At 47.1% G+C, this 11,153-nt stretch overlaps 1 protein-coding gene across 1 annotated transcript in view; it reads right to left on the minus strand.

Moving 5' to 3' along the window:
• EIF2D (eukaryotic translation initiation factor 2D) overlaps positions 1-10,921 on the minus strand; it is a 161,565-nt gene extending 150,644 nt beyond the window's left edge. Inside the window, exon 1 of the mRNA XM_069633185.1 lies at positions 9,865-10,921. Within this exon, the coding sequence (XP_069489286.1) occupies positions 9,865-9,920 (56 nt within the window). The 5' untranslated portion in view covers positions 9,921-10,921. The remainder of the gene's footprint in view (positions 1-9,864) is intronic.
• Between the last annotated feature and the right edge of the window lie 232 nt (positions 10,922-11,153).

Raw genomic sequence — 11,153 nt, forward strand, 5'->3', positions numbered from 1 at the left:
TCGAGCAATGATTGCACTATTCTCTTCAGTTAGAAACGGCTGGATGTTCTTGAACAGGCAGAGACAGTAGATCCAGTTCTGGCTAACCTGGTTAACATCGGCATCTGCATTCATAGAGGCCTCCCAAAAGATGCCCAAGGTTCTTACTTTACTCTGCACTGGGATGTTGCAATTCTCAATTTTAAAACGTTTATGGTCTGGGTACAATTTAGAGAGGGCCTCCCATGAACCAAAGATGAGCTGACTATGAGAACTAGCTGCATGTCGTCAGCGTAGTTTGTGAAGAATACGCCAGAGTCCTCAAGGAGTGAGCAGAGTGATTTTAGGTACAGATTAAACAGCGCAGGGAACAGATGCCCTGTGGTACACCGCTCTGGATGGAGGCCGCGGGAGAGAAAGCTTCTCCCCAGTGAATTCTGGACACTCTGTTTGAAAGAAAGGAATGGAACCACCCAATAGCCTCCCTAGAGCAGTTTCCTGGTGACCTAGCGTGTGTAGGAGGTGGTCATGGACAAGCAGATCAAATGGCGCTGACAAAATCGAGCAAGACCAGAATCCCGGCTTTTCCACTATCCATGATTTTTAACATCTGGGACTGGAGATCAACAAGTGCCATCTCTGTGCTGTATGCTGGTCTAAATCCCGATTCCCTGTTGTGAAAGATGTAATTGAGCTCCATGAATGTTGAGGCTGGGACGTAGAAAATTTATCGAGAATGTTTAAAAGAAAATTACAGTTGGTGATAGGCCTATGGTTGCTTGGATCTTTGGGGTCCAGTCCGGGCTTCGAGGAGTGACCGTGACCGCGTGTCACTCGCAGTCGCGGCCATCGCCGTGACTGGCGTTTACTTCCGCGTTGGAGTTTGAGAGGTCATGGGGGAAGGTTGCTTTAGTCCCTTTTTTGTGTTTATGGCCGCAGCTCCTAACGCGAGACGCAACGCTACCGGAAGTATAAAATCCCTGCCTCCCGGCAGGTCATTGCGTTGCAACCCCCTCTCGTTGTTTACTTCGTTTCTGGGTCCTTCGCTCTTCCTCTGCACCTCGCTTTGGATTCTACTAGGGGTTAATATTCTCCCCCACGCGGTTACTTCTCTTAGGTGTCCAGTCACCAGTAACCTCCTTACTTTGTTTCCCATTACCATCGCCGCCCCCCTTTAGGCGGTGTCTCGGTCTCGGGGTGTGTCTGTCTCTCTCTCTCTCTCTCTCTCTCTCTCTCTCTCTCTCTCTTCCTCTCTCTCTTCCTCTCTCTCTTCCTCTCTCTCTTCCTCTCTCTCTTCCTCTCTCTCTTCCTCTCTCCTAGCTCTTGAGTCTGGTCATCGCGGGGTTTCTCTCCCGTGCTCCCGTGTTCCTCCGCAGTGCCTCTCAGAAAGACTTCTACCTTCAGTCCGGACTTCCCAGCTGCTGTTTTCCTCGCCTACTCTCCAGGTCGACCGCTACAGTGGACGTTTTCAGCGTTTGGTGATCCTTCGCTTCCTCCTCTTCATCGGTGGACTACTGGCCTTCTGGGAAAAGTCTTGGCACCTCTTATCAGGGTTTTTTCCCCTAGTGGGTTTTTCCCTGCTTTTTCTGGTTTGATTCCGGAGAGGGGGTCACTGTGCCGCTGTTCACACCCAGCGGCCACAGTGGCTTCTCTCCGTGACAAGCCCTCGCACCAGAGGAAAGAGAGAGACTACCTGGCACGTCGAGGCCTGCAAGATACCATCGACTCGGAAAGCCCAGGTGAGGAGAACGTGGGTACGGAGGGAACACAGTCAAAGGTACCCCTTAAGTCACACCGCGTTGGTTGAATCAGGAACAGAACTGTCCCGAAAAGATGAGTTTGCCAGCCTAGTAAGAAATGGTGTCCAGTCAAAGAATCTAAAACAAAAGGATCGAATACAATAGGTACGAAAAAAAGAAAGATAGAATGCCTTTTTTTAAATGTATATTTTTTCTGGGTTTCCGTATAGGAAAAAAAAAAAGTTTTTTACACCAAAAACAGGGGGTTGGGAGGGAAACCCTTCCACCCCCCCACAAAAAAACACCTTTTTTTCGGTTCTTTTGACTCAACCCTATTGCATTTCGATCCTTTGTATTCGATCCTTTCACCTATAACCGTAAGAAATGGTGCGAATAAGGAGGTAGGTCGCCTAGAGGTTAGCATACTCCTCATGTCAAGAATTAATATCGGGGATAATGTGAAATCAGGATGTTCACAGACAACGGTATTAGGAACCGATGGATCACCAGTCAATGTAGCGGTGATCAAGGTGTTTTTTTAATCTCTGGCCTTTGATACTTTTGCTTCAAAGATGTCCTGAACTATTACGCAGTCCTGGTTTGTGGGCAGATGGGGTATTGAGCTAGTCTTGGGTTTTTCCAGTGATTTTAGTATCTCAAAATGTTTTCCAGTACTGTTTGTGGCCTGGTTGATCTGGGTGTTAACATAGTGGAAACCAAAAAGAACTACTTAAAGATTATATGCTTTTTCTAATGCTTTCCAGGCTTTTCTGTTTTCCTGGGATGGAAATATAGCCACTGAATTTCATGTTTACATTGGTCTCTTTTTTTGTGCACCGAGCTGTGGCGTATACGATTTTTGGTGCCGGTGTTAGCAAAGACCAGCTTTGGTCGGAAGGGGGATGTTCTATCTAGCATCTCCACAAGACTGCTGGAAAAGGTGGTCACCAGAGACCCTGCCGAATCTGTGGCCGCTGTGCACGCCATGATTGATTGAAGTCAGCCTTGGTTATCTGGAGTGAGCACCTTCTTGAAATTCATATATACTTTTTTAGTGTTATTTTTAATTTTTTGAGGACCTTGCAGCTGGATATGGAAATGTATATTATGATGGTCCAACCATACACATGGGGTGGTACAGCCGATATGCGTCATGAGATTTCTCGTAGCAATCCAGCCAAGCATCCTCTGCGGTAGTGGGCTTACTGTTATGAACTTGGTACCAGTTCTATGGCTTCTTTGTCCAAAGGGTTTCCCCCGTCATCAGTTCAGGCCCCCCCAAAGAGGTGGCACAGTTTGGGCCAGTGAATTTGCTCAGTAACTGATAAATGTCATCATTGAAGCCCGACTTTACTGACGGCGGGCGATAGATCAAGATGAAGCTGATACAGCTCTGGTTAGTCAGCGTCATTTTAACGTGCAGGATTGTTAGGGAGAATTCTCAGAAATGTGCCAATTCCCTCTACCTTAGAGACCCCCAGCAACTTTGCTGGATTTTTAACCTGGATAGTGTGAGACCCTTTTTTCCCACTCATTTATTTTGATGTGATTTTGTGCACTGTTCCTCTTTTGGTTGTGGAGTCTGACTAACTCCAAATGCATCATCTTTTACATTGTGTGTCACAACAGCTTCAGTGCAGTGACAAAGGGAAGTCTTTCAGATTTCCCCAATGTTTAAATATCTTCTGTGGAATAAAACGACTGTTTCCCAGAGCAGTAAAGTGAAACTGACTTTACTTCCCTTTGTAACTTTCTAGTCCCAGCACACACTATCTTACAATAGGGTGCTGGAGGGGTTACTAAGTATCCCCTTTGTCTAGCTTCTCATGTAACATTTTATGTTACCCTTTCCTCGATGAATGGCTGGTGACAGTGGTTTACTTTTTACTAACATTGTGTATTTTTACTGCAGGCTGCGTTCGCAGCCACGGTGAAGCACCCATGGGTGCCACTTTTGTCAAAATGGCCCCAGTCTTCTTTTTTCGCCATTTCTTTGTGGAAAGGTCCTTCTTGAGATTTACTCTGCATGCCAAACCAGGTTCGGTCCCTTCGTTCATTTTGCCTGACTGGCCAGCTGGCTGTCTCAGCCACCCTGCTGGGTGACTTAGGCTGGAATGAATGGGAGAAACCTGCATAAGAGGCAAGGGTTTTTGGCTTGGAAGGCAGAGTCGACCACTGGACAAAGGAATCTGAAGAAGAACTTGAAGAGGACGCCTGCTGCAACTCCTGGACTGTTGGTTTGCCCGGTGAACCCCTGCTGCTGTGCTGAAACTCCAAATTCGTATCGACAGAGAAGCCCCTGCAAGGACGACGTCTCCCTTTGAGTTGGTGGGACCAATCAACTCCAAAGTAAGCCACCTGGACATCCTCTCGGAGCTGGTTGAAATTCCACTACAGTTGCTGCTGGAACCTAATAGCCTGGGAGAGGAACACCAGATTGTGTGTGTTGCTTTTAAGCTGGCCAAGAGCTCCAGGAAGATCCTGAGTCCCCTCAACAGAGTGCCAGACCCCAAATGCAAGGAAAGGCCATCTCGACAGCCAGGAACCGCAGTGTTGCCATTTGCGGTAGCAGCGAAGTGCCACTTGCTTGAAGTTTGCAGGTTGCGAGCGGTGACCATCCCATTGTAGTGTAGGAATCCCCAGAGGAACACGAGGATCTGCAGAGCTGCACAGGTACAGAAGTCATCTGCTGCAATTTTCTTCAACCTAAAGGTAGTGTAAAGTCTGAGAGAACTTACCTCTTGTTGTGTTACCTTGCTTGCCCTCGTTGGAGACTTGTCTCGGTTGCTCTTGTAGAGTTGCTTGCAGAACATTCAGAAATACTTTCTACTTACCTACAAGAAGTGCTTCAGTTCACCTTGGCTTTTGCTAACTTAACATTGGCTGGCCTGGCTCCCTGAATGACTTCTCTCTTCTGCTTATGTGTTTTACCTTCCTTCCAGGAAAGGGTTAACTGACTTTGCATTAAGGGGTTATTTTGAAAGTACTTACTTGCTTAAGAATAACTGTGTGAATACTCATTTTATTCTGAACTCTTCTCTAAAACAGTACTCTCAAGAACATTCTAAATGCAACCGTGATAGATTCATGTCAACAGCACCCTAGTTATTGAAGTCACCTGAGGGTGTAGGTAGTGCTTGTATGCCATCCCAATGGGCATTTGCTGATTTAGAAAACAAACTAATTATTTTTGAAGTGTATTTGTATGTTGCTTCATATTGCTCCCTTCTGAAGAAGGCTTGATCTAACTGACTGAAAAATTAATAATTGTTTAATCAAGAAAGCTTGTGTGTAAGAGTTTATCGACATTAAGTGTCGACATCGCAGCGCTGGAATGGTAATGGTTGGCTTTAGCATTGTGTATGGCTGCTTTGTATTTGTGGAAGCAGAGTTTTAGGAATGTTCTGGTGGTGGGCCATGTTTTTTTTGCCAGGCTCATTCAAGGCATCTGGCTTCCTGCTCGATCGAGATGTTAAACCATGGTTTACAGTGGTGGCTGTGAGGCTTTTGTAACGGGAGAGGGGAATGTTGTAATCTGCCTGTGTAAGGATGATGTCATTGTTGAGGAGAGTGGGCGGGGGATGGTGTGCATGTGGTGATTAGGGTAGTAGCACGAGTGGGGCTAAGGCTCTGTGTGATGTGATGGATTTGTCTAGCTGGGGATGTGTGGAGGTGGATCTTGGGAGGTAGGGCGAGCGTGAAGGGTATAGAAAAGGAACAGATTGGCTTTTCCAAATAGACATGATTTCTGCTTGAAATCAAAAACGTCTCTGTGTTGCCAGCTGTTTGTGTGGAGTGGGTGATGGGCTGTTTGAGGACATGGGGGGAGGGGGAGTAAGGAGTTAGGATACTCTTTGGTATGGGGTTGCTCTATGGATGGGAACTACCAGGAATGTAGTTGACAAGGTAAATGTTGATTCAGGAGGAGCTATGGTTCTTCGTTGTGTAGCCAGTCCAGTTTGTGTGGAATATGGGACTGTGCGTTGGGGGCAGTGGATGAAGATGGGGTATGAGTGTGATGGAGGAAGCAAGGGAGTGTGATTTAAAGGATGTGCAAGAGGTGAGAGTTTTCTAAGTGTAAGTGGCTATATAAAATGCCCATGCCACCGCCTTGTGTGTGGGCGGTCTCTGGTGGATGAGAAAGTGTTTGGGGGGCATGTCAGGGATAAGATGTGTAGTGGGGTTTGGACCATGCTTCTGTAATGAAGAGTGTTTCTGGGGAGTGTGTGCTAATAAATATAAATGCATTGATTTCATGTGTGTGAGCAGGTGCAGAGCGCCATTTCAGAAGAATGCAAGTCTGTTTGCAATTAGTTGCTTTAGTGGATTGTTGGAGTTTAATTTGAATGTTTGAATGTTTGTGTGCTTTGTATGAGGCCCGTTTGGGGAACCCCATGGCAAACGAAGACTAACAGGGAGCAAAGAATGAAAAAAGAAAAAGATAATAGCAGGAGCCCCATAGCTCTGCCAGCCCTTTGCTCTGGCCCTCGTGACAGTGAGTTGCTCGATAATCATACACACGATCAAGAAGTCATGTCGCAGATTGCAAGTATTCAGCCCCTGCTTGTATTCTAAAAGAACCTGGTTAGCTGGAAACCAACAGCACTAAGGAGTGCCTTTTGACTCTCGAGGCCACTGACAACATACCTATGTGACATGATCTCTGTATTTGTAGTGTGCATAAAGGAGCACTAGGACACATCAAAGTCATTTACAACATAATGGGTCACATGTGATGACAAAAAGTTATAGTTTCATAGCAGGTGGGCGATTTGCAGTGCTCTATGTACCGGCTCCTTGTTCCCTTATTTCGATCCCTAGAATGTACCAATTACTTAAGTAAACACAGGCTCTACAACAGCAACTGTGTAGCACTGTAGGACAAGACAAGGTTCCTTTTCTAAAAGGCTCTTATTTTTTATTGAACGCATCACAGTGGGCAGCTTTTAACACCATTTGTGGATTTGGTGGCAACTGTATGCGTTGAGCATAATGACCAACCCCCTCCTTCTAGAACAGGCCAACCACCTCCTCTGTTTACACCAGATAGCACAGGCCTGCAGGTACTTTTTTCTAGGTGGGCATCAATGTTTCCCCCGGGTTGGGCTCTGACTTCAATCACATTGTTAGCTGGGGGGAAAACATCTAACAAAGCCCAATATACTTTTTCCCACACATGGCTCCCTGAAATCAATTTGAACATAGTTGTGGACATTTTCCCTTGATAGGTCAGCCTAGTACACCTTAGAATCTTCTCCCGGGTTACAAAATAGGCAACTCCTCACAGCCCAGATTCAGTGGAAACCCTTGTTCAAAAGGGTTTCCCTGGGTTTGTAGTAATTTGGGGGCAGTTTAGGGACCCTAAGTAGATATAGTGACCGTCCCCTACTGGGCCCCGTCACCTTACTGGTGTTGGCAGTATGGTTCAATGGCGTGTGGCCAACTCCACTGGTTAGCTTTTCCATGATGGGATAGGGCCTAAAGCCACCTTCTCCATTCCTGGTAGTAGCCTGCGAGGATGGGGGTGGAGTGGCCTGTGTACTCGAGGCGCAATTGCACCCCTTTCAGGCTATAGGGGCCAGGGGCGCTATATCGAGCGGGGTGCTTTCATTTTTGCAGCTCACTACGGCCACTAATGCCCCCAGCCTAACAAGGTTGGGGTTTACATTATTGGGGGAGGTGACAGGGTTAACAAAAGGTAGAATCAGCAAAACATTTCAGTCCCCTCTTTTGCCTTCATGGATGGTAGGTACCTCCTCATTGGTCCCTCCTTTCCCATGTTCTTCCAGCAGCAGCAAGAGAAGTTTTTTGATTGACGCCAGTTCAGACAAAACAAGGTTAGATTTACATGTGTGGGCCCCTGGGTCATCCATCCCATCCTGGTCAGCGACAGACATTGGTACTAGTCCAAAGTGGGAAGCGGGGTGGGGATGCAGTGGGAGAAATTGATACCTGCAATTGGTCCCTGTCAGATCGGCCAGCATCGGGAAATTCCAGCAGGGCCCCTGATGGTCATCTCATTAAAAAAAAAAAAAAAAAAAAAAAAAAAAAAAAAAACGTCCGTCCACGCCCTCGCTAAGGTTCGTTGGTTTGCACTCTGATTGAGGTGCTTTTGTCCCTATCTAACATCTATGTGGTTAGGCCTCCCCCCAGACTTGTTGCAGCAAACTCAGGGGTATGAGAGGTGCCAATGATCTCAGGGTTGGCCGCTGAAGATTGGCTAGGGGGTCAACAGACAGGGGATGTGGTAGTCATGGCAATCATCGTAGCTGCTGAGATAATATTAGCCTGGAGTTTTAAGCTTCTTGTGGCCACAGCTGAAAGGAGCCTGTCTAGGGCCAGGGACATTTTGCTATACATAGGGTTCGAAATTGAGGGGAGTTGGGAACTATTTAGCTGCTGCTTCTAGCACAGTAGAGCCTGGTTAGCTTGAAACCCACAGGTACCTGGAGTTACTTTTGGCTCCTAGGGCCAACTGGTGCCGTCCAAACATGTAAACGTGACATTCACTTTGAATTACTTGAGAATGTTAATAAAAAACAATTAGAAAACATTTAAACACAATGGTTCATACAAAATGGACACAAAGTTAAAGGAGCATCTCTGGTAGATCTCGCCTACTGGGTGATGTCGACGCCCAGGAGCTGGTTTTAGCTCATGCTCTTTCAGTTATGAACCCTGTATACTGTTCCCCTGACATTACTGGGCTGTCTGCGGCCTTGGCTGAGTCCTCAGTTTCCCAATTCACAAGCCTGCTTATGTCCAGGTACAGAACAGGTATAAAAGTCATTGTGGGCTGGGGCAGGTGCTAGGGATCAGTTTGCAAACCTCGGGTAATTTTCAGGCCTTGATTAGGCCGCAAAGTGATCCTTGGCCCAATATGCCAGGCTCGTTCTCTATGGTGAAAGAGTCTTGAGGCTGCTGCGGGTTAGTACTACTAATCGCTTCAGACTGGACAGCACACAGCCTACTAACTTTATAGGAATTTAAAGCTTACACAATCCACCCCCTCCGCATCTCCCCGTTATCAAGAAATAATAGGGATTACTTATTGTGCAGCGAGTGCCTGCATGTAGCTGGTGTCAGCTGGTATCCGATACCTGCTGCTGCTGGCGCTCCTAAACCCAGTAATGCCAAATTCAAGAAGCTATGGGCAGTTAGAGGAGTTGAAGGAGCAAACTCTCAGTCCAGGTGACATCGTACTCCCAGTCCATGTAGCAGTGCCCCTGCTGTCCAGCGAGGCAGCAAACGCCCTGTGGTAGGTGCCCTTTTCCCACGCGGGCCTCTAGCTGTTTCTATAACTACCCACAGTTGAAATAATTGTCGAGGAAAAAACAAAGCCCAAATAGGACAGTAAAGTGCAGTTTTCCTTGTGCCACAAGTCCCACTGTAGCTCCTAGGTGCTAGCACAAGATCAGGGTGATGTTAGCTGCGCAATCATTTATAACAATCTAAAACACATTGATCTACGCAGAGAGAAACAGATACTAATGAATACTAGACAGTTACCCAAGAACCATACTGTTTAAACAAGTCGCTCCTTTCAAACACGAGAGGCATGCAACACAAACAAGAAGAGGCCCTCCATTTGGGCCACAAAGTATGTTCAAGACAGTGAAACACAGTTGACCAACATCTTGAAATTATCTATGTGGTCAATGCGCCGCCCATAATGTGGTGCAATGAGCCCATAGGTCACTGTGCCCCCCATTGAGGCAAAAGAATAGGTAAAATTATTTAAACTTGACCGATTCCCTTAAATCGACTTGAATGATAAAAACAGTGGTAGAGCACTCACGTTTCGCTTGCAGCTATGAGTAAGGCCATTCAGTCCAGATTTTTCATGAAATTATGGGACTTGTAGTTTTACTAAGTTTAAAATGGGAAAGAAAAAACAAATCCTGGAACGCAAAATAAAAAATAAAAAAAAAGCACACACACAGAGCGGATGACCTTCTCACACATGCCAAGAAGAAACTGGAAAGCTCTACGCTTGAAATAAGGGATAATGGAAATGTGTGATTTTCACCAAAGAGTACCACTTTGGGGTCAACTTTACACAGTTCAGCTGTTGGCTGGCATACACTGAAGCCATCTACCAATACCCAATCGCGGAGCAATAGCCAGAGATTACTCCTACACTCACCTGTCTGAGCCTTTGATGGCTGTGTTGGATTTCACTTTGAAGGCTTTGGAGAACATGTCCTTTCTTTCGAGTTCTACAGTGGTGTGGGAATCTAGTAGAGCAAAGTGTGGGGGTTGGCAGCAGGTAGTAGTAGCCAGTGAGACGGGTGGTTGTCAGTGGCAGGTATGGAAGTTGGTGAGGGTGGTAAGGTAATGGGGATGGCAGAGGAAGTTGAAGTCAGGCTTTGGGGTAGACGCTGGAAATGAATGGCAATAGGGAGTACAAAGAGGGTGGTGATTTGTAAAGAAGGGGGTTAGTGGGGCTAGCAGAGGCCAAGGGATATTACTAGCTGTTGGGTGGATAGGAGCTGGTGACGGGTGAAGGCGGCAGTGCATGGGGGTGGTTACAGGGTTAGCAGCTACAAGGATGGCGTTTGCAGGATTAGGACTACTGATGGTCTGACAGAGGGATTGATAAATTGGGGGTGAAGGAGACAGTATGTGGGGTTACAGGGGTAAGCGGGGCTTATTGGTAGGGGATGGCAAGGGGTTTGTGTAAAGGGGAAAATAGGTGGGTTGGCAGGACTACGACTACTGGTGGTTAGCAGCTCCAAGGATGGCAGGGCATATGGGTGGGGTTTGCAGGATTAGGACTACTGATGGTGGGGCGGGTGGGTTGATAATAGGAGGTGAAGGAGGCAGTGATGAAGGTATAGGGGTTAGGAGCTGGGTAATATGACGCAATGGGTGGGGTGGACTACACAAGGCAGAGGGGTTATGGTTGATATGTAGGGCTACAGTAGGCAGTGAGTGGCGAGGGTTACTGGCCTGGCAGCCAGGCAGTCGAGGTTACATCAAGGGCTGGTGTTGGCATGGGAAGAGATGTTTTGAAGGGGTCCGATAGGGGCCAAGTGCCGAGTCGGTGTTGATAAGAGGGCCGGGGAGTAATGAGTAGATTGAATGAAGCGGGCTAGGAAGTCCCCGGGGCGGGTTGGTACGGGAGAGCGCGGGGGAGAACGAGAGGGTGTACAGGGAGATTAATGGCGTGCCCCAGCGCATTGCATGGCCGCCGCCATCTTGGAGTGAAGACTCACCCCGCAAGGAAGAAACAAGCACGATTGCCCGTGAAAATAAGCCCGAAACATGAGCTGCCCACAAAAGGACATGGAAAGGTTAAGTAATAAAAAACAAAAGATGTTCGTCCATGGGTGAAACCCGTGTTATGGGAATTAAAGGCAGGTTTCAATGCCAGAGAGTGCAAAATGAGCTATTATTGAAGTGGTAACACAGGACCACAAAACCTTGCCTTCA

The sequence above is a fragment of the Ambystoma mexicanum genome, chromosome 13 (genome assembly GCF_040938575.1).
Source record: "Ambystoma mexicanum isolate Mex_15411 chromosome 13, UKY_AmexF1_1, whole genome shotgun sequence".
Taxonomy (NCBI): domain Eukaryota; kingdom Metazoa; phylum Chordata; class Amphibia; order Caudata; family Ambystomatidae; genus Ambystoma; species Ambystoma mexicanum.